The 27619-nt window shown below is 37.6% G+C and overlaps 1 protein-coding gene across 1 annotated transcript in view; it reads right to left on the minus strand.

Moving 5' to 3' along the window:
• The window catches only part of LRP1B (LDL receptor related protein 1B), a 471012-nt gene that overhangs the window by 10581 nt on the left and 432812 nt on the right, over window positions 1-27619 (minus strand). The window contains exons 82-85 of the mRNA XM_027793849.2: window positions 19086-19247; window positions 14496-14670; window positions 13851-13955; window positions 313-389 (exon numbers count right to left, since the gene is read on the minus strand). Of these exons, the coding sequence (XP_027649650.2) occupies window positions 313-389; window positions 13851-13955; window positions 14496-14670; window positions 19086-19247 (519 nt within the window). The remainder of the gene's footprint in view (window positions 1-312; window positions 390-13850; window positions 13956-14495; window positions 14671-19085; window positions 19248-27619) is intronic.

Genomic DNA, 27619 nt, shown 5'->3' on the forward strand with positions numbered 1-27619 from the left:
AGAAGGTCTCATACTAGTTCTCTGCACAGCAGTATCACCAAGCACTAGCCACTTGATAGGCTTTGTTTAAGAAAAGGGCAGGCTAGCCCTTCAAGCAGTGAGCACATATGGCTCCCATCCAAACCGCCTCACGAGACATCGAATGTCAATCAAAATGCTGAGATATCTATATTTATGGTTTGGGTTTTCTTTTAAATACAGGCAACCAGCACGCTTCATGACACAAACTCACATTCTAAAATATCCCCAGGTAAAAATTTCTCAAAACTGAGCCAAATTTGACAAGTGAGAGAAGTTATTTGAAATACTTACTTGTACTGATATTGTCAGACTTGCTGCTTTTGGGAGCTGGCCTCTCACACTGTGTGCCTGACCAGTTGGCTGAACATCTAAAAGTATCCAATTAAGACGGTAAAGTTAATAGATGTCAGCTATTAACACAGTAACCTATTAAAGAGACCACCAGCATCTTCTCAAGAGCTACACAAATGACAAACAGTGATTCTACAAAAGAAACAATAAGCTTCATGGAAGGAGTCAGCAGTATTCTACCATGGCACTTAAAACATTTAAAGTATGTTTTTAGTTTAAAACTACAGATTTGTTTCTTCAATTCCTGTTACTATCACTGCAATCTTCATTCCAGAGTCCTTTTCTAAAATTCTTGAATAATAAAACAACAGGCATAATCAGCAGTATATTAACATCCTATTAAACCAACTACCGCCTACAATGCACTAATGAAGGAATGCTTGAGCTGGATCCACGCATAGGAGCTGGATCCACGCACGCATAGCCAGCTTAGTCCAGCAGGACTTATTTGCTAAGGCACTTTATTTGCACCATATTATTTTAGGGTCAGCTTTGATCTAGACGCTCGAACAGCCCCGTCAGTACTGCACAAAGTGTATCTGACTGAACATAAACTACAACATGCATCCAGTATCCTGCAGTATCCATCCCAGCTGGCTGCTTCCACCGTTCTGCCATTTCCCAGTGCTCTGGGTAATGCAGTTTACTGCAGAACCGTTCTTACAGACCTGGTTGGAATAATTTACTTGAACAATTAGGACCTGAATAATATTCACAAATTAACTGAAGTCCCCTTTTTTCTTTGCTTTCAGATTTAATCATTGCCCTGAAAATTGTAGAATTTAAGGGTTTTATCTTTTAATTTTTTTAAACTATAAAACTAGATACTTATTTGCAGAAATAGATACATGTGTGTGTGCAAGGAGGTGTGAGAGTTAAAGCATGAAGAGCTGTCCTAAAGGGACAAGAGTATTTACTGGCTTCAGAGGGCCCTGAATACTGTTTGTGTTCAAAATACACTCTTCACGAGCCAGGTGCCTGGATGCGTACAGTTATTCTGCTATAATTTCCTTGTATGAATATCACTATGCAAATATTTCTTCAGTTGGGATTCAGAATGCTCTCCAGCCATACAAGCAAACACAAGGAGTCCAGCTATGCAGGCTCAGCAAATGCATCAAAAATGGAAACAAATACCTGAATGAAATTCAATTGCTTATTCATCCTGCTGTAAACATGATTAAGTTTACTATAGAAGCTCAAGCTCTCCTTGTGGAAATCTGTGACGGCAGGAAGCAGTCACTTTTCATCTGCCTCTGTTGTGTATTGTGCACTGAAATACATATTTTTCTAAATATTTTTGAATTATTTATGAATTTCAATGTGGGTTACCTTTAGGAAAATGCATAAGCATTACCAAGCACGCAGTTCTAAGACATCCTGTTATCTGATGCCTTTCTAAAGATTTAGCAAATCGCAGAGTTTAGAGGTGGACATGCTTAACGACTGACATCATTCTGTAATGCAAAAAGGTTTGGAAAGATAGAAAATATTCCAGACAAAAACTGTGGAATTCTTACAGGAGAGCTCTAGCCAGCTTTGTTGATGATGCTTTTGTCTGGCTTTTGTCATTGCAGATCTCTGCAGAAGAATGGCTTGTTTCTCTCTTTGCTCCTAAGCCTATTCCAGCACAATCCAACATTCAGATAACTCTCTTTACTGGGTTTCATACCAAGTTTGAACTTTTTTCAGGGAAGTAATTTAATTTTTGGTAGGATATGTTATGAAGGTGCTTAGCTCTACAGAGGTAAGGCACAGATAGCCTTTAAAAACATGTTTGTTAATTGATAGCTGATTGAACTATAATTTAGAAGTTCTTCAAGTTTATTGAAATGTTTGTTTACTTAAATAAACATGGAAAATACTTATATTTCCTCACTGCGAAAGGAACACCCCAGTTACTAATTAATTTCACACATTACGGTTCACAATGACATATTTTATAACTGAACCCAGCTGACATTTCCACTCCTGCTTACCGCCGCTTCAGCACATTCTTTAGCACATTTAATTTTTCAAAAGATGCATCTGTTCCATTTTTTTTTTTTACAGATCTCTTTTTAACAATTCTATCAAATGGAAAAGATTACACTGACAGCCTATCTTACTAAGATACTATTCAAGGAACTTGTTTTTTCAGAAGATCACTACTCAACATACAGCTGCAAAATAAGTATCTCCATTCTTGTAGAGAAACACCATAAATCTTTCTACTTAGAATATTCCACTGGGATTCAAACTGCTGGCATGTGACAACCATGAAATAAAGTCCTTAGATTTCTTTACTGGAAGTTTTGCATCGTTGCTGTTGGGGATTCAGCTTATGTGGTTAAAGCTTGTTATGAGAGGCAATTTTCATTTAATACTACACTATCAAAATGGAAAGATTTCTTTGAGTTAAGACATATCTTAACTTTGTACCTAAATCTTTATATTGAAGGTTTCAAATACTCCTGCTGTACAAGAGAATCATAACCATAACTCTGTCTTAAAACAGTTTAAAAACTATAAGATACTGAGACTAGCATAAGAATCACAATGAAGCATGCAAGTATAAGCTTATTAGAAAATAGTGTCTGATGTACAATTATGCTCTTCAAAACCTTACAGCAGATATGACACTACAATAGATGGTGAAGAAAGAAAACCTACAGCTATCTATGTAGTAAACAAGAACAAATTAAAGAATATTAGCAGTTCTTTACCTATTTAGGCATTTTAATTGTAAGTGGCAGCAATACTGAAACATTTCTGAGGCATTTGATAAAAGTCTCATAAAAGACATGATTAAGAGTTACCACTTCATTTTATTTTTTTCCAAACGCTTGCTGTCTCCAGCTTCAAAGGGACTGAAGCTGACGGGATCGCCATCATTTCCCTCTATACTCAGAGACAAAACGATTGCCCTTTGATGGTCCAGCAAGCTAGGAAGACTTGGGCAGATACAACAGAAAAAGAAACAAAGCCCAGGGGGAAGGTATGCTGTCTGCAAGGGGATTTGACAGAAAATTAGCCATGAGCAGGCACATGAAGAACGATGGGGTTCAGACATGGACAACCGTTCATGCCAAAACATGGGAAATGAGCAGGTCTTAACCATTTTCAATTATTTTTAGACACTGTAGACAGACATTGTTTTCAATAACATTTTCAGACATTTAAACTCAGACTGCTCAGCAGCTAGAATAAGAACCAACTCCTAGCTCAATTTCATGCACAGTGTTTGTACCTTGCCAAATCGTTTGGTACCAGGAGCCTTTGTTCTGTAGCACTGCCAATACTTGTATGGTCAGAGACAGGGCATTTGCAGTAAGGGCAAACTACAAAGCATTAACGAAACAGAACTATGTAAAGTCAGGGGTTTCATGGAAGGCATTCATATTACCAGGAATGGTGAAGAAACGACAGTGATAACGCCTCATCTGAGCTACACAAACACACAGAGATGGAAACAGATGGGGAGCCCGACAGTGAAGCACAGGCTAGAGTCAGCCGAGTGGTGCAAGGTGCTGCAGTGAACATCTCCAGGTGCAAACCTCCGTTCCCAACAGGATTGGTGAGCAGATCGAAGAGCAACAATATCACAGACAATGCCAATATAAAAACTGAGAGTGAATGTAATAAATAAAGGTTGTACATGGTCTGCTGCCAAGGTCATTAATAAAACCATGCTACAGTGCTCTCTGTTACAATTGACTTCTACATTTAGAAAGAGATGAGTGCTTGAGAAAAAAGTTCTGATACACAGAATGCCTAAGATGTAGGAATTATTATTTTGAGGAAATAGTAGTACAAACAGAGATGTTTTAAAATCTTTAAACTGAAATTACAAAGGTGTGCCACTTGTAATGAGGAATATTTAGAATTAAGGTTGAGACTGATCAGTGCTGTTGTTACAGGGCCTATTCATGAAAGAAAATGTCTCTCTCCTCTATTTTTGTCTAACCCTTACAGGTCAGTGCACTGAAACACCCTAAATCTAATTATATGGGCACTTGACCAAAAGGAACCATTTGACTATGAAATGTCTGAACAAAAAGAAAAAAAAACTAATAAAAAGGCTAATTTGGTGGCAATGTGCAATTTTTTTTGGTTTTGTTTCTCTTTCTTTTTTTATTTTTATTTTTTTTTTTTAGCCACAGGCATTGTTATAGAAATATAATATAGCAGGCATAATACACACTTAAAAGCTCTTTTGTAGACAACTGCTTACAAATTCCATATACCAGTCTGTGTCAAAAAAATGACAGAAAGCAGCATTGAAAGATTGTTCTGTGTGTACTACAGAATCTGTGAGTCACTACAAAATAAAGGTGGAAGGGGAATTGAAAATGTTCCTTACCTATAAATGATATTTCTTCATTATACAAAGTAGTTTTCTAACTTTGCTTTTCTTTTAAGTCACGACATAGATGATAAAGTGTAGTAAAATGTCCTAATGAAAGTATCCAGCCTCACTATTTTAAGAACACTTACATTAAAATTTCAATGGAACACATCTTATAACAATGTTAAGACTATTTCTAAGATGTGAGAAAAGAATATTGGGATTAGAGTTATTTACTATCCGTATTAAGTGGCATTGAAAGATGGAAACCAAAATAATCCCCTCTCTCCCCTGGCATCTGTAGGATGACAAAATCCTTGTATTAAACCAAATAATTAAACTATTCTTTGTAAGAAATTCAGCAACACTTCTGGCAGCGTGCTTTTTTCATACAGGAAGCTGATATTATAGCATTATACCCACAGACAGATATGTATCTCAAAGATAAAAAGAACTTTCATAACAGTGAAAGAGCAAAAATCCAACCCCAACTTTGATCAATAGCATATCTTGTACCTTCTCCTATATTGTAGAGTTTAATTATTTTCAAATAAGAACTTTTCCCTAATTATTTTATACATGAACAGACCACATTTTAGCATTTTTGACTAACGAGCACCACTTGGTATCTTCATAAGGAAAACAAAGTGAAGGAATTCACTGTAGAAGCCAAAGGATAGAAACATTACGGCTCTACTTGAAAATGAAATACGGATTACCTTGCAACCCAAGAAATTAAGAATGAGAAAACTGCATAATCCAAAAGCAGGCAAAACAACAGAAAATTACTTTTAAGGAACCCAAAGAAACTCAAATTTAATAACAACACATAAAAACAAAATATTACTTTAAACATGAATTTTAATATGAGCATGACACTATACATGTCCTCATTCACACCTGCTGCATGGTGTTCACTGCAAAGGAACAAGCCTTCAGGTGCAACTCAGCCTCTATCATCCCAAATTAAGAAAAAGAATAATTGAGGGTCATTAAACACCATGCTATTAGGAATGTGTACACTATATATGCTATACAAATATAAATATTAACACAGTAAATATATAAAACTTAAGCATGTCTAGATGACTACTACTGTAGCTGGAATTACACTGAGCAACAAAGCAAAAGGAAGAGATCAAAATGGTAAAAGAAAAATGAGAAATGACTGGATCAATAGGCATATGACAAACCATGTTGTTCTCTCCTTCTCACAGAGGCAAAGCAAGCAGTGATGTACAGCAGCAGCTACTATGCAAGCTTTATTCAAAAAATCATAAACTCATGGAAAAAGGAAATTCTGCATTACAGCCTAGCTAGTAGATGTTCAATGAAAAATATGCATACTCCTCTTTTCCAAGGTCTTCTCATTTCTTCCTTTGACAACCATTCTTCAAACACCTGTTTGCATTTAATTCTTGAACTAATACTAGTTTGCAATACAAACCGAACAGAAGATCTTCCATAACAAAGTTATAACCTGCTGCTGATGTTCAAATTCAACACATTTATAATAAAAGTTATCTTTAGTTGAAAAAGAAAGCTCTCAAAGAACTAGCATGATACTGTGAAAATCCTGTTGTAATTGTAATTGGGGAGCTCATTAAATACACCCCAGGAAATCATATGGCAAACATTTATTGTAAGATACTTGATAAAATGTTCTGTTCTCTGACTTACACCACCTGTCAAAGTGACAATTGCCTCTGCTCTTCAGCAGTCTCCTTGGCGCTGCAATTGTTCTACGCTGCAGTAGCTTTTTCGACTCAAACCTTAGACATTGACAGTCAGGGGACTGCACGGTACAGCCCCTTTCTTGTCCACAACCACACTATGGACACACCTTAACCTTTTGTTTGAAGAGAGGTTTGCCACAGTTAGGAGCTGTACATCTACTTACGAACTTGCACGTACTTACAACGTTTGTACATGTACTTATATAATAACTGTTCCTATCTATCTGAAGATTTTTACAAAAGGAACGTCAGGAAGAAGGCGCAGCCATCACAGGAGTATAAGCTGGAAGGAAGCTGCTCCATCAAGAGGATTTCACTCTTTCCTCTCCGATTTCCACGGCACAAACACATGCACACGTGTGCCTGTACCCACACACAGGCACACACACAGTGTCTCTCTCCAACCTACTGGAAATAAAGCCAGCAAGAGCATCCCTCTTGTTTATTTCACTCTTGCAGGAATTATTTTTTCTAATTTATCTACATCTCCACTTTCGAGTTCAAGCTTCTTGTTAGGATTTTTAAACCATTCCACAACTTGTTCTCTCCCCCTTTGTTCACTATTGCCTTTAACCTATTACTTCACAAAAATTCTCAGTTTAAAAATGAATTAGTTTATTATTTCTCCACCATACACTTTTCAGTTTCCTCTGTTACCAACTCATACCTTCTTTCAAGTTCCTGTACAGTGTATGCCTTTTAATTAATCTGAAAGACCACTGATTTCTCTAGCTAATTTGCTCTCGAAGTCATGCGTCTGCTTACTGCAAGCAATTAAACTACCCAGGATGACTTATTCTTCATTATAGAAAAGGTGATGTTCGTTCTGATGTAGAAACACAACAGCCAGAATGTGAAGCCCTCTGAACAATCAACATATCTAGTCACAGGCAACTAATTTAATGCTGTGCATTGCCCTCTGAATTTCTCCGTTTCTGATGACACCTAAGAAACAGAGGCTCTACACTGTAGACACACAGACCTGCCCACACCTCGTGCAGAAAGTAACCTAAGAAGGAATAAAGTACTATCCTCTTAATTAGCCAGCATAATATGGTCTTACTTGTTTCACCTTAAAGTCCTCAGCCACTGTCATGCAGCATTCCTCAAAAGCTCATTACAGCATTTTAAAGCTCTCTTTAAATTTAGTTAGCTTTAGATTAGGATCAATAGGATTTATATCTTCTACTGGTTTTGGTTATAAACTTGTAACAGAAACTATCCTCCATTATATTTATATTATGCCCAGTGTGAGGGCATTATGATTTGATCACTTTTATTTGCAGATACTAATAATAGCAATAATTATACTAATAATGATAAGAATAGACACATCTATGTGCAGATGCAAATCATATTAGTAATACAAATAAAAAGCTTGGAATTATAGCTTCCTAATGTTATGGTGAAGGTGTAAAAGAAGCAAGGGTGAGAGTGGGTAATCCTCTGTACTAAATACACTGATACAACACTGCCTATGTAACACAAGATCATCACTGGCTGTACTTGACAGTTTCAGTGTTTTTAAACTCCCTTCACTGGTATCACACAAGGTATAATCTCCCCCTAAACCCTGCTTCTCTTGCATGAATGTATGTGCAGGGAGATAATTAGTGAGAAGGAAACAGAGGGGCAAATAAAGGTAATTACTAAAACACAAGACAGACTGACAGAACAGATGGAACTGACAGTTTGTGAAATAAACAGAAAAAGCATTTATTTCCCATCTGAGTCTGATCTCCTGTTCATTCTGCTTTCAATGGGTGTGTGAAGTTACTGGAGCAATTCAGACATCTCATAGGCTGCCAGTGTAACAAACATCACACACTCCCCAACCCTGCAGCGAGCAGTACTAAAGACATCCTTAAAAAATTTATTATGTGAACACTAAAAGAGCCAGTAACTGTATGTAAGGTGAAAGGCACCCCAAGCAGTACATTTTCCAGAAAAGGTCAGTACCTCAAATTTTAACATTCTGATATTAAATTCTCTTGCAACCTTTGTTATTTAGCAAGACAGACAATAATAGGGTAGGGGGGACAAATGTTCTTTATCCCCTTAAAAATAATGCTAAGAATTAATAATCTAGATTGCACAGGACCTCATATCGAAAACGAAATCACAGTCTGTTCTGTGTCCTTTTAAACCTGATAGAGCATTCACTGAAACTGGAGACCAACTTCAGAAAACCTTCCTTTTTTGGTGGCTTACAGCCACAGACAGGCCTTAATTCATTCCTAAACTGGTTAGGTAAAGAGCAGAACGTCTGTTTCCAATGATGACCTAATATTTAGTGCATTCAGGTTTTAAAAAAGGATTAAGATAGGAAGATAAAATGTAACTGAACAGCACATGTTGGTAACAGGAGAGTATGTTCTTAGAGGCTTATAGATCCTCTGTATAATGACAGCTTTAGGATTGCTCTTTAAAAGAAATGAATCTTATCCTCTGTTGTCTCTACTGAATGATGATAAGGGCTTGATTATGTATAAAGTTTGCATTCTCAACTGATCTGGTTGCGAGAGAGAAAGAGAGAGAAGAGTTCCTGCTGAACGACAATAATCCCGGCCATTTCTTATTTCTTCTAAAAATCACCCATCCGTGACTTAGAATTCAGTTAAGAAAAGCGTTAGCCCGTCGGTGAGTGTCTCTCAGAGCCCAGACAGATGTCATACATCGCGTGGGCACGCCTGAGGCTGGAGGGGTGACCCATCCTCCCTCACAACAGAGCAGAACGTAGAAAATCTTTTGGGCCTCCTGTTCCCTGATGCAGTGACTCCAGCGAAGCACGGGATTACTGCACTCCTTCCTGACATCTCCTACTTGCCAGTCTCAGAAAAAAAACATCTTCATCTATCTGGAAGCAGTGTTTGGCAGCACAGCTTTTCAGCATAGTTCCTACGCTAGCAATCCATCTCCCCGCTTCTTTCCATTATGCAGATAAAAGTCAAAACAAAAGATTGCTGGGTCTGTAGGTCCTGCGACACCTTTTTTTTTTTTTTTGCTGGTATGAATTCCTGCCACTGTTGGCATCTGGCCTCAAAGTCCCGAGACGTTAAAATTCATGTCATCAATGCAAAGAGTAAGTAAGAGATTCAAACATGATTTTAAATCCTTGGGTGTAATACTTTTTTTTTTCTTCATTTTGACAGTAAACACAGTTAAACCAAATCAAAAGATCATGAAAACAGGCAATAATATTTCATATAAAAATCACTCCACACAATTATTATACATATTTTCTTGTAAGAATTCATCATGAAGTAAAAAAATCCAACAAACTTTTACAGTTTAAATGGTCAACACATTCTTAAGAATTGGGAAAAAGAGTACGTAAACTTCAGAAGTGATTCGTAATGCTGTATTTTAGACTATTTTACCTATTAGAATGTTTTACAAGAAATTTTGTACCTTCTTGAGAGCCTTTTACAGAAAAAGGAGGAAAGGTACTTGCAATACATAACCTCACAGGCAGCAACAACCATTATTCTGAAAACCTAAGTGTGAAACATGGGGAAACAAACTGTTCCAAGCAACATGCCCCATACAAATGCTGATCAATGACCCACTTCATACTCTTCAAAGTTTAAAAAGTGCTAGCCAGAACACTCACATCTATAGTTTCCAATGGATTTATGATGGCTCAAGTCCTAAGTTTCATTGCTTGAGAACGCTGACAAATTGTGATCATATTTTCAAAAACACCCCTAACGAGATTATTCACCATACGTAATCACTGTCATTGCTACCCACCAGACAACCACATCACATCCCCACAGCATTTTATGTTTTCATAAAACACACAATTAGAGGAGATAAGATTAAAGCTGTTTGAGTTTCATATTTTATCCCAAGACTAGGTCTTTGGTTCATGATTTCACTTCTGACTTTTGCATCACAACTGTTGAGTAAAGGTATGTTCATCTGCCTGGTCTTTCTTATCTCTCTGTATGTCTGCCGTAATGCAGTTTCAAAGAATAAGGTTGTTTCCTTCCCTGTTGAGGATTAGAATTTTCTCTTTAAGAAATAGACTACAATCCTTTAGAGAAACACAGCATATGAATGCATCTATTTTATACATTTATTTTTATCAGGTGAGAAGTCGAAGTTCTGATGTAGCTCACCATTTTGTAAAAAGTTTCGATTTTGCAGCATCATTTCTGTAGTTAACAGACTTAGGAATACAAGCTTAACTCCTGAAGTGGTACCTAAACAGCTGTTCTGTTTCTTTCCCTATACAGATAAGAAATAGGAAGCCAGGTCTGCACTACAGAACACGTACAATGTCACTGTTTGCTGCACTTGATGCTGTTGTTGTGCTTCAGCCCCAGCCTGCAACTAAGTACCACGCAGCCGCTCACTGCCTTGCCTGCCTCTCCCCTGGTGGGATTGGGAGGAGTGTCGGGAAAAAGACAAAACCCGTGGGTTGAGATAAGAACAGCTTAGTAATTGAAATGAAGTTAAAAAAACCCAACACAAACAACCAAACAATAATAACAACAACAGTAATAATTGTCATGAAGAGAGGAGAGAGAGAGAGGAATAAAACCCCAAGGAAAAAACCACAAGTGATGCACAGTGCAGTTGCTCACTGCCCGCTGACCGATGCCCAGCCAGTCCCCGAGCTGGCAGCCCCCAGCCAACCCCCCCAGTTCATACCCTGGCCATGACGGTCTGTGGGATGGAACATCCCTCTGGCTGGGTCGGGGCAGCTGTCCTGGCCACGCTCCCTCCCGGCTTCTCGTGCCCCTCCTGGCTGGCAGAGGTGGGACACTGAAAGTCCTTGACTCAGGGTGAGCACCGCTCAGCAACAGCTACAACCCAGCGTGGTGTTATCCCCATCCCAAACCCAAACACAGCCTGTGCCAGCCACTGGGAAGAAAATTAACTCTATCCTGGCCGAAACCAGGACAGCTGTGTAGGATTAACTTGGTGAGATATCTCAAAATGTGAACAACAAAAGCCAAGTGGCATTTTCAGTATTTTCAATTCACTTACTAAAAATCAAGCTTTTTATTTCTTCTTCCAATGATACAGATACTCCAAAAGTATGTTTAAATACACTCATCAGTGCAACTATCGAAGGGAAAGTGTGTATTATAGAAAGGAGCCCCCAGATTAACTATATATTGTGAAATGTATGTGAATGTGCATGACTTGAACCAATGAACTGTGGCCTGAAATGATGTCACAGAATGTGCAGCATTAAGTGGAAGGTTAAACCTACTTGCATCTCGGTTCATTAAACGCAGTTAAAGTGCAAATTCCCTCATTCTGACAGTAGTAATCACAAGGGTTCACTTTCTGGTCACAGCGCTGACTTTTAAACCCCACAGAGCATCTGCAGAATTTCAGTAAAATAGACCTATATAAATATTCTGCCTTTTGCTGAACAGATTTTAAACGCATTATATATTACGATGGCAAGACACGCACACATACACAGGCACACACCCACAGATAACAAAGTTCATACTCTTTTTTTCATGGAAGGTCCAGTCTGACAATACTGAAAAGTTTGCTCATCAGCATCGATCAAAGACTTTTAAAACAATGAGCCTATACTAACTGATGAGTTCAGGAATCTAACATTCTTAACAAAGCATTACTGTCACATGTACTATACAGCTGTATTGATTGATGCAGACTGCAATGGCCTGAAAAGTGTTCAGGACCATTTTCTTACCATTGTAAACAGCATTGGCGTATGATGCAGCATTTATGCATTGTAAATCCATACAGAAACTAAGGTATGGAACCTTTTTTTCCTTGAGATGTAATGGTGTTCCATATAAATTTGAAAATAATAATAAAAAAAAGATAAGCCAGTTTTACAGGGAAAAAGAAGGGAAAAATAAAAAACTTCCAAAATAGCCATTCTAGGTATTCAAGCAAATGAATCTCGACTTGGTCATCATATTTGGGCCTTACATGTTATAGCTGTGATACTCTCCTTTTTCTGGGATTTATGAGTATCTCTACTTTTCAACTAAAGACATTTGAGGAGATACAAATAGCAGGTCAAAAGGGCCAGATCCAAATAATAATGAAAAAGATACACGGACACTTAAAGCATTTTCAGCTGAGTAAGGACTACCATGCAGCACTGCATTCCACTGCTTCTAACCCCAAAGCTGCAAACTCCTATTGACAACTCCTTCTCAATGGTCCAGCTACAGTTCTGCCCCTTTGCCCATTCAGAAGTGCTCCAGCCCTCACAGGGAGGAATGGCTGGTCCATCTCTTACACTGATCAGACTACGAGATCCGGGCATTTCTCTTATGTCTAAACCTCCTTGCGAGCCTGCTACAACAGGAGCTCTCTCTGCACCTGCCTCATTCATACACATCAACCAAACGAAGGGATGGCCGTATCTGTATTTACAAAGTTGAAATGCCAGATCCCTTTGGACAACAGCTTACTTATTTCACCCTGGAAATGACACACTTGAGCCTAATTCTCTCTTTCGACACCTTGTGTGTTCCTGGAGGGTGCTCTCACCTCCACATGGTTCTGAGAAGTGGAAGACTATTCCACAGTGAAGCTTTCCAGCAGTGCAGAAAAGACCAGATTGTTTATTAGGCAAAAGTAAAAACCCAAGGAGTATGACTAAGTGGCTCGGTGTAACTGAGAGCAGGAAAATTAGTTTCTTGCTGCAGTGACTACTTCTGCATTTTATATTTAGCAGCTGGAGAAGAAGATACACCGTAGCTCCGAAGGACAGACTATAATGTTGGCTTTTATACCTCTTAAGACAGTACTTCACCATCTAGACTGCAGAATCACATTTCCTTTGGTATTTGATGTCTGGGCTTAAGGAAAGCACCCGGTATTATTCTCTCAGCCATGGTGCAGGAGGAAGAGAGCAATCTCACCACAGAACAGCCACGCTACTGTGGGTAGCGTGAAGGTGAAGGTTGGGGTAGAAGCAAGAGACACATGAGCATATCCTCAGAGCCATAAAGGAAATAAACACTGACACCATTGATCCTGTTCTCTAGCCATCAGGAGTGTATCACCCCCACCTCTGACCATCTTTGTAGGAGAAAAGACTTTATCCACCTTTGAGAAGCAGGGTGGGCAACCATCCTGTACCTCTGGATTCCATTCCAGAACAAACGCCTAAACAGGCTTTAGATCTGGCCTGAAATTATTAGAAGTCTCAAAAGATATATCACTGTATCTACATGCGTTCACAATATATACCTTATTTAAATATTTCAATACATATATTGCAAAAGGGTAGACAAAGTATTGGGTTACAGAAATAGCTAGAAAATGTACTGGAAGCTACACCTGCAACCAGCACATTATACATCCTAGAGAGATTAAAGAAATACAGACACAAGCTTAATAATTGTATTATTTGTTGGCACACGGGTATTTCAATGATCTGCACATCGCAAGATACTCACAGACAGACAGGTATATTTGTCTCTGGGTCCAGCTGACACGTACCACCGTTGTAACAGTAGCCATCACACAACTGACAGGTAGAGGCAATCTTTCCATTAGAGCAACTGTCATGGTTAAAAAAAAACCCAAACAAATAGCAATCAGTATTGTATTAAATCTGGTGAATTCTCTTATAAATATCTCTATATTAAAAGATTGATTTTATGACACGTAGCAGATCTACTGATTGCAAGAATTCTAGGTTTCCACCTAGAAATTCTAGCACAGGTAGTGAGCTTATTACACAAAATAATTTTAATATTTTTGTTTATGAAAATAAACTATTATACAAAACGGTAACTCAGCAACAATACTGCAGAAGGAACACATTTCAACAGTGTACTAAAACTCAACTGTTCACTTTATTAAATATTCCTATTTTTCCAAGTGAAGACCCATTCAGTCTCCTGCTCCATAGCTGCTTCCAGCAGTGAGGAGTGCTCCAAAAGCTGCTTTAAAAAGGCAGCAGCCAGGCAGCGGGACTGTTCTGATGAGACCGGTTCAGGGGCTAGCCACAGCATATGGGATTTGAAGGATAATGCAGTATAATCGCTGTTAACGGTACGTTTTTGCACACAACCACCCCCCGCGCTACACCCACTTACTTGCACACTATGTCACTACTGTCCTTGTTTACCATGCAGTGTCCCCCATGGCACCTGATACACTTGTCCACTTCACATTTTGGACCTTCAAATCGTACCGGACAGACACATTCTACACTTCCATCATCAGAAATAGTACATGATTCAGAATTCACACAATAATGGTGGCAAATGTCTGCAAGCAACATAAAAGCTAATTATTAAAAGAAATACAGGACCCTCGTAGAAAAAAATAGTATCTTATTTTTCTATGTTTTAAAAGATACTATAATAAAAACAAAACAATAAATGAAGCTGGTGGCTCACTGGCAACTACAAGAACAAAGAATACCACATAAACAGATACATAATATATTAATGATAGAGTATCAAGAAGTGAAATAGAAGGATAAACTCATAAGAGGGTTTTTTTTTTCCCTTCTAGATGTCTAACCGTTTATGGCATCATCCCACATAATATAAAGACTACTGATGAGAAAAGAAGAGCAATGTTAATGTGTTTAATGGGACATTGGCTGAATAAAAATCTTCTGCTACATTCCCATTACCATTAACAGCATTATGCTAAACTGAAATGGAAACAGTATTTTGAAATAATTAAGTTTTATTTTCATTTATCCACATATTAAAATTTCATGAAGTTCTAATAATAATATACAAAGCCATAATCCATAAGTTCTACAAAGAACTACATACATGCTTATCTTTATGGACTGTGCAGGACCCCATTATCTTATTTAACTGCTTAAATGCAAGAAAGACTGTAATTTCAACTCGTGAACTCTTTAACTCTTTAGAAGCACTAGTAACTGTCTCACTTTTATCATATCCCTTTAAAGACACAAGTGGCCTGACCAAAGGAGCTTCCAGAGCTACAAAATACTGTTATCTTAACATTTTTGGTTCATTTTTATTTATGTGGTAGTTGTAACTTCTTTTTTTTTTTTAAGTTGTCACTTAAGCTCTTTAATAGGGCCAAATAATTCAAAGTCCTTCTTTCTCTCTGTTTCTAATACCTTCTCCCATTCTGTATGGTTAACATTGTGTTGAGCTTTTGGTGCTGTTCCTGATGGACAGACGAAGTGATTGATACATAAGAAGTATCAGTTCTGAACTATGCATCTGGATTAGCTTAGAGTTAACCTGCTCCATATTAACAAAATATAACCTTTCTGACAAAACTAAAATAATTTTCAAAAAGCCCTTTGAAGCTCAGGTCATGGCTACGGGTGAGGCAGCAGCAGCCAGCAGTAAGGCACAACCAAGCTGTTCACCAGAGAACAAAACCTTGGCCAAGTGGCAACCTCAGCCTTGTGTGGAGGTGTCAACTCCAGCTGCCGTTTGAGCGGGGGCACTTTGTAAGCGGCAAACTGGAGGCTACCAAAGTTGGCATCTTGCACCAAATACCTTCAGGAAGGGATGTCTGAGGGTATCTCCTAAAGTAAGGAACCCATTTTGCTTAAGTGACTCTGTGCTCCGTGTCCCCCTCTCCCAGATGTACTGACTGCCATGGCACTGGGGCCGACCACGCTGGAGTTGTTCTGCTGCACGAAGATGACTCCTGGGGGCATCACTTCTGTGTGCTTATTCCTTGTAGGTCTCCACCTGTCTATGCAGGTTGTACGCTCATCTGCTTATGGAATCACTACTGAGCAACAAGAGATACTTAACAGACACTAAATGGAGTAGCTCATTGTTTGCCATCCCCCAGTTCAAGGTACAGAATGCAAAAAAAAAAAAAAAAAAAAAGGCACCAAAAAAAAAGCATTGCAAGGGAGAAATATTTCCATGTACATTAGGACCAAAAAAAGAAAAAAAAAACCAACCCAAAACCTAGGAATATGAAGTTCATAGCCTAAACAATTACTATTTTTAGTATTGATTGTAGCCACAAGCACCTTTAATCTTCTGCTCTATCTAAAAAGCGTCTGTGACATTTGAACTGAAATGACACAATTTTTTTCATCCTCCCCTAACCCCCCCAAAGAAAGAGATTACAGTTTCAGGGAAAGTAACAGCTTGTCAGATCACTATACCCACTCTGAGTGATTGCAACTGCGTGGAAACACTTTCTATTTTTTAGGTTGTCTGGGCCTTAAATGATACAAGAAATGAACTTGAACTACTCCGTCTGTCTTATTTCAGGAATTTAAAATAGGGAGTTATACTCAAATACATCAAATTCATGTGTATATAATAACATGCACAATGTTAGTAGAATTCTATGTAAATTCATTCACTTAAATTTATTTCAGCAGCGTCAGTGCCTTGACACGGAGCACACATTTTGGTTATTAGCCCTTATGTGAACTAATCACAGGAGAAACTCTGCATTGGGTAATTGGAGACGATAAGAGGAAAATAAGGTCTTTGCAATCTGGCAATACCACAAGTAAATGTCTTCTCCCTGCTGTAAAAAACACTAATAATATTTTCAGCTTGGGAGCATGAGTACGATACCTATGCACATTCATGTATCATCCTTTGCATATGAACTAGTTTCAGGCACATCACAGAAAGACTGAAAAAGATTATCTTAGAGGCAACCAATCTTTGCAATAGTGCTGTATTAATACATTCCAACATGCACATTTCACTTTAAGTGATTAATAAAGTAAAACATACATGTGTGTGAATACAGCAAGACACCTAAGATGTGAATTTATATACACTCTCTTAACTGTAAACCTGTACAATTTCACAGAAATGTTATTGGCCACAGAAAAAACCACCAAAAACCAAAACAACAAAAAACCCCAAAACACCAAAAGATTGTAAGACACCTTTTTTTCCCTTTAAAGCTTTAAATTTTACATAAACAAAAGCTTAATTTTATTTTGTGTTTTATATAGTGCTCGAGTCTCTATACTGTGGCATTTTTTCAAAGTGTTAGCAGACAACCCAAATCTGATAATAACTGATGTTTAAAAAGTACCCCTACATTTACATTTACATTAATTCTTAAAGAAAAAGAAAAGAAAAAAAAATATTTGCAGAAGCATTCAACTAGAAACAATTTGTTTGGTTTTGGGTAAGCCTCAAGTAAATATTTTTTCTTAATCGGTGTGTCTGTCTGTGCATGATTTATGTACTATACCATTTTCAAATACCCAGTTGTGTTTGCAGATAGTTATTTGTGGATCCATGCAGTTTGTTTAATACCAAGTGGGAGAGAATCACAATTACTGCTGGTTTTCCATTCAAAGGTTTAAATTCATTTCATAGTCTCCCAACTGGAAATACATTCAGTTCACTCCAGTACAAATCCTATATAAAATACACACTAACCCTTTCCTTGTTTGACAGACCTTTCACTAAAAATAAATACTTCTTGTATCCCGTAGACAATTCTAAACCAGACCTTTGTAACAGATAACTGCCCTCTCATTTTGTTTAAATCTAGCCTTCCTCAGCAAATTCACTGAATTATGTACAAAAGAGATGATGGCTTTTGCATTTAATGTTCTATTCTGTAACAAGCACTATGACAGTCCTTTATTTTAGAGTATTATAGTCAAAGCAAAGCAGAAGTAGAAAAATAAGATTAAAAAAAAATATTCTGATTTCAGAAAAATAATCGATCTTGGGTTAGGGTTGCTAGCGAGTCATCATGTTGAAGAGACATGAGGAAGACAAACTGTAATTTTGAAATGAGTGACCAAAAGAAGAAATTCAACTTTATATTTGAAGGTCTTGAGTTAGAGAAAACAGATAATAGTGATCTACGCTAAGAGAAAGCATGGAGAGAAAAGATAGATTAATAGAGTAAGAACAGAAGGCTTATTGATTGATAATCTTCCTTCCCCCATCCTCTATACAAGAAGTAAAAAATTAGAAAGTTCTAAAAACTGAGAAGAGCCTTTCTAAAGGCATGGAAACCTTTGGATGACAGGAGACTGATGGGTCAGTGGGCTGAAAAACCAGGGGGAACTTCAGATGCACAGGATAGATTCTATGTCCTGGCAATTAAACAAGAGTAATACTTAGAAATCCTGATTTTCAGTACCAGGAGGGGACAGAAACCGTACTCAAGGTGACCACAGCCTGAGCAAGATGAAGGAACACAGAGGTGTAAAACTCCAAGCACTTGTCAATATACTGCTTATTTGGGTTAGAAATAAGAACGAAAGGCGAGGTTGCAGTTCAAGACATGTGCTGATCTGCAAAGATAAGGGATATCAGAGAAATTCTTTAACCAGCTACATCAATTCACTGTTTAGGTATTCCACCAGCATAGGATAGCAAATATGAGAAGTCGGAGTGGAAACTTTTAACACATTTATCTAATTTCTACTGACAAAGTCAGCTGTCTTGTACAGCTCCATTGTACACATTAATTCATGTAAATAAAAGGTACATAAATGCTAAAAAAACCCTTTCTTCACGTACATATATAGATGGATATTGCAGAAATATGTTCAAAGATCACTTGAATGCATCAGATTACATCCCCTTAGCAGGATCAATAATTTTGGAGCTACGTTTACCGACACATGCTGTAAAAAAATAATCACTCAACTCGTATCAAAATTCCATTTTGTAGAACTTTTCTTATAAATCAAGATTTCATACTTTGTGGAGATTACTTACAATACTGACATCTGTCTCCTGTATACTCAGGCAAGCAGTTGCAAAAGGGTTGATTCCCAGCAGTGACGCTGCAGGTTCCTTCGTTCTGGCAGAAACGATCACAGACCGTCTGGTTGCAGTTTGGTCCTGTAAAACCCAGCGCACAGTTGCACGTAGGCCTCCCTATTCAAATCAAAGAAAACTATTTTATGATAAAAATAAATAAAACACCGTAACAATAAGCAGCACTTCACAGATAAATAAATGTATCATAACAATAGCAAGTTTTAACGTATGAGCCCAACCACATTTCTCCAGATTCTATTAAAGCGTGCCCTTGCAAACATCGTTTGAATTCAGAACTGTTAAAAAAATAAAGTCAGCACTGCAAGATGTGGATGTGTCAAAACCTGCATCTATGCATTTTACACTTGTGCATGTATAGTTATTGACTCTATTTGGGAATTATTTTAAAAGATGGTCTTCAGCAGGAATTTAAGATATCTTCAAATCATCCTGCCAGGCTGTGCTCCTCCACTTGCAGAGGATAAATGTTTTTATAACCAACATCAATGCCTCTTCAGAAAGTACTCCATTCTCCTCAAACCTACAAATTTTTATATATAATCACATGAATATACAAGTATTTACTAACGTGCTAATAGCTAACTTTACATCACAGTTTCGACTAAACCACAAATACCTGTGCCTGGTTTGTTATCCTACCCCTCTCACAGAATAAATACTGTAACATAAAAATTGCTGCTGCATCAGACCAAAGATGCCTATAACACCAATATTCAATGCCTGAGAAGGAGTGAACACCCAGGGATGAACATTTGCACAAAATGAACTCCTAGTCTATAGTTTATTTTTACAGAGTTTTAAAATGGTGTTTAAAACCCGATGCATTTTCCTTCTATGATTCATCCCCATCATAATTTTCCCATTTCCCCCCCCCTTATCTAAAACTCATGTCTAAAGGAATTATATCTTTGTTAGAATTTCACTGTTTTTTTTCAAACTCCCTATTTTCCCTGACATCTTTCTTAAGGTTTACCTTCTTTAAAACAAAGTTCTAGATCCCATAAATGTTTTTCCATCTCCTGACTTTGCTTTGTATCTCATTTGTAATCTTCTCTTCAAGTCAATGACCTGATGTGTTGAACTAGCCAGCTCCCTTCTCCCTTCCTGATCTATGCTCATTCTTGTTCATCTCTTACAAAGCATTATTCTTCCCCCATCCTCCTGCCCTTTGCTTTCATTTAGCCTTTAGGGTTTTCTTAAAGTTAAAGAAAACAGGCTTGAGTTAAACACTTTTCTTCTTCCTGGCTTCCTGGTAAGGAAAGAGATGAAGATTAATCAGGACCTGAGGAGACTTTTGAAATAGTGGCAGACAAGACAATCTTCATTTGGATCGTAAGGAACTCAACCTGCTGGCAAGTACAACCAAGAGCTTAACCGGGTCACTGCAGAGCAAGGGACAGCTGGCAGGGAAAGACATGTCCCTTTGAGTGAAGTCACAGCCATACCATGTGTCCGAGTGTCAAGGGCCACGGGCATGCTAGCAACAGTCAAGTGGTAAACGCGTATCAGCAGAACAAAAGGAATGCCTTGCAGGTAGACTACAGGAAACCAAAACAGTAACACATGTACTTTACGTAAACAGTAAAGTTTAGGAATCAAGATGGGAAACCAAAATGTCTAGTCTGGAATGGGAGCATCAACATCATTGGCCATAGCGAATTTTGGAAAGGAAGGCAACTAATGGGCTGTTGTAAAACTAATACAAATTCCTTTGATATCTAGTCTTTGCTGGTGACAGAGTAGAGCTCCCCCGTAAGAAGTGTTAAAGTCAATCAGATTAGCAAGGTACCTATATAACGTAGTGTATGTGTAACACAGAGGCCCTTTGGACCGGATTTGCAGGCATAAACAGAAAAAATAGCCACTGTAAAACTGTAGAATCTGAAAGACATCAGAGAGTCAGGAATATGTCCAGGATGACAGGCTCCAGTTATCCTTGTACTTACAGCTGGCAAACTTCACACATGCCACATGGCAGGAACAAACCTCTTGCATATAAACAATGCTACTTCACGGAGCTAGCGAGCACTCAAGAGAAGCTATGCTTGACTTGGGCCTGACTTGGTTTAAAATGTACAGAAGAGCCAAAATCCTTAATCATTGAATGAAATAACATTTAAGAGTTACTTTTCCACAATAATTCTCTCTCATCTTCATACTGATCTACCAGGAAATCCTTACCATGGCTGGATTTACTGATGCATTATGACTAAGTCCCTTCTTTGTTGTCTTTTGTCTCATCCATCGTTTCCTCATTTTAATACAACGTCTGATGTGGGTATCCACAACTACTGTCACATTTGCCTCCTGATGTCTTTTATCACAGCTGCATCTAAAACTCTGAAATGTTGCAATCCTTGCCATTATTTTTGTTTCTTCTCTATTTAGTTGGCTGCCTCATTAAAGTAGCGTAGATTAAACTAAACATGCCATAAACCCCACAATTCTAATTTTCTTCTGGTCTGCCTTTGCTTTAATACTAAGTAATCATTTAATATCATATTTGTTGGAGAATTCTTCAACGCAAATGAAGCATCTTCATTTTTTCTACTCCCTCTGATTCATACAGAAGAGTTTATTTATTTTTTCTTTCACTTACCTCTTACTTTTCTTACATTAAACCCTTCAGATAATTATTTTCTGTATTTCCTATTTTTAAGCTATGCTAATTTAAAATGTTTTGCAAATCATCCTAAAGGCCATGAGATCAGTTAGTCTCTTCCTCTAATGAGTACAGTAGAAACAAAACCATTGACTAAAAATAGCTCCAACTATTTTAATATGCATCAGCCTGGTTATTCATATCTGTCCCCTGTGATCTAAACATTAAATCAAAGATGTTGAACTCAGATGTTAGCACAGACTCTTTTTGTTTCTCCCCATGTATACACTTGTATTTAAATTTCTGCCCCCAAGCCAGGGGGTTTCACATAATCCCTCATCTGAATCACTGCTTCAATGAAAAAGATAAAATAAAATAGTGATAGAACATAGATCTGGAGGTCTGAAATCAGTTTTTATTATTAATACTCCTCTATTTTTTAAAGTGATGAGGCAATGATATTTTCCTGGTTTGTAGAAAAGATTATTTTATTCTTTGCTAATGTAGGCTTATAAATATGCCAAACTGCTGACAGTTACATGAAAATTTAATACAGTATAGCCTAAACCCCATTTTTGTCACTCAATTTAACATGACTTTTAGTAATGTTAATAGTTCGCTGCCTATTTATACAGCCTGTTGGCATCTAAAATAATACTAATAATGACATTTTAATCTGCCTTATTCTCATAAATAATTTCTGTTACAAAATGGTTCCAAGGACAGTTTAATAAAACAGTGACAAACAATGCCATAAGGTTTTGTATCACAGAATCAGAACAGAGATTTATGTTTGCAATGGAAACAGTTGTATAATCCGAGTTGACACATATCCTAACTACCAACCATTGCATGGCGATCTCATGCACATAGAACTTCAGCATTTACACTGGTCACAAAGGTTCAGGATTAGAGCTGTACAAACACAGGAGTAAAATTGCCTCTTAATTCCTGACCTTCACCACTACAAAAATGTCCACAACACATTACAGGAGAGGGAAATATTAATAGGAAAGTGGTTTTGGGAATGCTAAACTGCTTCAAATTCAGCTGAACGTCTTTTGGTGTATATTATGCAAAAATGAGCAAAAAATCATTTTCTGAAAGAAAACACAAAACCCCTTTCATTTTGAGCTCTTCCTTCTTCGGTGCAACCCTCAACTAGATTTGCTGTATGAGAATACTGCCCTGTTTTCCTCTGCCTATGACAGATTAGCACCCTTGCTTTCACCTATACTTTTCTTTAGTCTCTTCCCCGAGATAATAATTCCAAGAAAAATTTCTTGTTTCAAATACCTATGTTGAAAAATGTTGTTTGTCAAAGTGTCAGGGAGGACAAGGTGGCACCATATTCTCATCATCTGATACGTAAATGTTCCAATTTCAAAACCACAGTAATAATATCTAGAGAGCAAGAAGCATACCTTTTTTTTTATTCAGGGTATCTCCACTCCATGATTTACAATGAATGTGCACGCACTTTGCTATTTACTCTCTCTAAGCCAATTCTTGGATACATTGCGTTTCTCACTATATGTATAGGCATGTGGAAATATAATTCATGTAGTCTCTATACTGATGAGAGTATTTTGCATTAACGATTCTAAAGAAATGAATTTCAGAGAATACATTAAATAGTGCCTGGTAAGATGTATAAAGCAAGTAACAAAAATTGTAAGGAAAATTCTCAGGGGAAACAATGTACTTGAAAGTCACCGTTATCTGAATATTCTCTATGTAGTATCTCTCTCTTAAAAAAATAAAAATAAGTTTTTACAGAATTTTTAATCTTCATTCTAGAGCTCATAAAACTCGAAACAAACTTATAGAAGTATTAATTTCCCCCCCCCACTCCCCCCAAGTATTTTGCACAGAATTTAGTAAACTAAAGAATACTTTATGGTGACCCTTGGACACAGGAAGCTATTTTGGCAGTAGGACATGAACAAAATACATGAAGTTTTTGGCATGAAGATGAAATAAAGTTTCACCCTTTCTTACAAAGAAAAATCATCCATAAGAGGATGATAGGATCAAAATGCTACAATTTTCAATTAGATTTTGATTACAGAGGCTGCAGTTACTCCCAGTTCGCTAATTTAATTTGCCATATAATAGCAAATAATTTTTCAAATTACCCTCAAAACCAGCTAATACATATTGTAGTGCACTGCCTCTGTACTATCTAGGTGATTTCTTTTGGGAATCTAATCATATATCTTAAGCTTCTATTTACATTTATTTTGTAATGAAAAGAACTGTAAGGAGATCAACTTTGATTCATACTATTGCCTAAACAACAGAGTATGTATTGTATTTTGTTTGACCACATAAGGTATTTCATAATTAAAAACAAACAAACAAAAAGTAATTACAGAAAATTAGAGAAATAGCACTATTTTTGGAAACTTTCTGAGTTTTGAAAAATGAGATCACCTAGATGAATGCCTGCACCAAGACATAGATTATTCCTTCCAGTCAATGGTAAATTCGCTACCAGCAATGCATAGTGAATTTAAGTTGTTATGTGTGATTTTTTTTTTTATTTGGTGGTCTATAACATGTAAGAAAATATGCAAAATAAGCATATAACATAAATGTTATATGCACATTTAATTTGTGTATTTCACTTGCTGTCACTGTTAAGAAAAGCAATGTGGCACTGTATCAGCTTACTTTAACTACTGTCATGTCTTCTGGAGTAGCTATCAGCAGTCTGTGGGCATCACAAAAATTCATTTCTATGTGGCTGATGGTTCAATAAAGCTAAATATGGTTCAATAGTAGTGGATAGAAGCTGTACTACTATGTGTAATTAGTAGGTGAGCTGACTGGGACCAATCCCAACAAATATTCATTCTCTCCATGTTGTCAAAGAAAAGGACAAAAGAAAAATCTCTAAATATATTAGAGTAGTCTCACAGACTGCTCTTACCAAGGCTGGTTGTGGTGGTTCTGTTGGGTGCCTCAGGTCAGCCAGGCACCAGACCAGACAGCCTCAACATCCAGTTCAAATAGCACCCCTTCCCCCTTCCCACAGTCCTGTCCTGGTGACAATGCTGCATCCATCCCCCTCTGAGACTCCTGGCACTGATACGGTGTTAGCAAAGTGAACAGGTTCTTCACTGCCAGTGTTTTCAGTACGCACCATCACAGCCCCGAATCAACTTGCTTTGCTTATAAAATAGAATACAAAATAATCTCTAAATAGAATTATTTTTAGAGAATATTTCATCAATTTTCCTTTAGCAAAAAAGACCTAACAGTTTTTACTCATTTTGATACAAACATCACAATTCGGTATGGTTAGACACACTCTGTACTGCTAGTATAGTACAAATATGTATTTATCTAATTTTGTGAACTAGTTAGATCTAGTTAATGTTTCAAGATGTTTAGTAAATTATTGCTCCAATATTTTTACTTTAAACTGTAAGAGGAAAGGAAGTGCATTTTTATGGCAACACTTAAATTTTTTTCCAATTCTTGTTAATTTCACTTACTGGAAAGTGTTCATTATCATACCCAAACTTTTAATTACACATCTCAGATGTGTACTTTTAATTAACTGATGACATTTTCTTTGTTCCATTATTGTAGTTCAATACAACTGTCATAAACTTATAAATTTTAATTAAAGCTGCCCCAATCTCTAGCTATACAATGTTCACATAGGAATTTTCCAAAAGGCTTAGCAGTAAGTAAACCAACAGTGAATAATCCCTGAATTGCCAGTGGGATTTGTTTAACAAATTAACATTTGTGTGCAGATAATGAGGTTCTACAACTTAACACATCCAGCAAAGGTTTAGCACAATCATGTTTTAAAAAATGATTAATACTCTGCAATTTACTTAATTAGTTAACACATTACTATTATATATTAGGTGGTGAAAAAGAACAAGATTTACACATTCACTAGAACACACACATTCACTAGAAGAGTATTTCATATGCAGCATCACTTTATTTAGATCAGAATATGATGCAAGGTTTGTTTTCAGGATCTCTCTTCCTCGGTTTCTGAGCCAGAAGCCAAGAGTAAGGAAATTCCCTGACTTTTAGGGAAGACTCCCAGCAGCAGGGACCCTGCAGATGCTCATGTCCCTGTGTGGCTAAATTTTCTGGCAGTCCCTAAGCTTTCCAAAGGGTGTGCACGTAGAATGACACTTGTTAGATCACTGCATCAAAGCTGCTGGAGCTGGACAATATAGGGGGTTTGATCAGGGCAACCAGAGCTTCTAAGAAAGAATCAATCAAGCAAGCTGAAATAATGACAGGTCATTTCTATGATGTAGATAGGGTTTGGATTGGCACTCACTCACATATGGCTTCTGCAATTTCCATAGGAAAAAGCTTCCTTGTTTTGAACAATTTTTTTTTTTTTTTTTAAAGAGACAAGATTTGGAAAATATGTGCAACTTGATTGCATCCGTTCAGCAGGACGGTTTGATGAGACAATTGTATAATGGATCAAAAGCATAACTGCTGCTTTTTGAGGAACTGGCTGTGAGCATTGTATTACAGCAGGTGATACACAGATAGCCATAGCACTGTAGAATCACAATATGGTTTGGGTTGGAAGGGACCTTAAAGACCACCTTGTTCCCACCCCCTGCCCTGGGCAGGGACACCCCCCACCAGATCAGGTTCCTCAAGCTCCATCCAAACTAGCCTTGAGCACTGCCAGGGATGGGGCACCCACAGCTGCTCTGGGCAGCCTGGCCCACCGCCTTGCCGCCCTCACAGTAAAGAATTTCTTCCATTCCCCCTCGTCCCATCACTCCAAGTGTTGTAAGAAGCCCCTCTCCAGCTTTCTTGTTGGCCCCTGTAGGCACTAGAAGCTGCTGTAAGGTCTCCCCGGAGCCTGCTCTTCTCCAGGCTGAACAGCCCCAACTCTCTCAGCCTGTCAAAATAAAATTATCTTGAGCTGACTTGATTTTAAAATAGTGATCCTATACTTTACAGAATTGTAAGGCAATTCTCTAAAAGAAAAAAAAAAACCCAACAAAAACCCAGCATGCAAGGTACCTATTTGCAGCAGACAGGTCAGCCTGGTAGGGCATATTTATAAGCCTTGACACAATATAATACTTAAGTTCTACAATCATTAAGGAAAAACTGAGCAATTACTGGTAATAAAGAACCTTTTTATTCCTACATGTAGCAACGTCCAGGAATGAAGTAACATATATATTAATGACTCCTATGACCCTGACAAAGCAGATCAACGCTGCCTTGAGGGACGAGGCAGTGCAAAGGGAGCGAACAAATGCTGCCCTGGGTGGGATCCCATCTCTGTCCCACCTGTCGACGGTTCCTGCAGCTGAACACACTCCTTGCATGCAACGCCAGATGGACGTGCTTTGCACAGTGCTATCTGGGCATGGAAAGAGGAAATGGTTGTTGCAAAAAACACTTGAGGACTTTGGCTTTGCTGACTTAATTAGTTTTCAGTGCTTTTAGGGAGTCCAGTTTAGCTTGCCTCTGTAAAATACAAAACAGCCTTAGTATATTATGGATTAGATTAAACTGGGATAAGGGGACATCTCGCTGACGTGCTAGTTTGTTTCAGTAACACACAATTTATGGTCTGATATAGATAAGAAAATACAGTCTGATAAGAAATAGAGATTTCTCCTTAATAGAATTTATATGGGGTCCATGCAAGGGCATGCAAGGAAGATGAGATGTGGATCAATTTGAAAATTTTATCTGGAATGCTGGATGGAGTCACTTTGATTTAGAAAGATATACAGTCTATTGTCCATATGGTCTTTTTTCCACATGTCCAGCACATGAAAGTTATGGCACGAGCTTTGAGGCATGGCTGCCCTCACGAATTGGAAATAGCTGATAGGAAATC

The sequence above is a fragment of the Falco peregrinus genome, chromosome 8 (assembly GCF_023634155.1).
Source record: "Falco peregrinus isolate bFalPer1 chromosome 8, bFalPer1.pri, whole genome shotgun sequence".
NCBI classification, from domain to species: domain Eukaryota; kingdom Metazoa; phylum Chordata; class Aves; order Falconiformes; family Falconidae; genus Falco; species Falco peregrinus.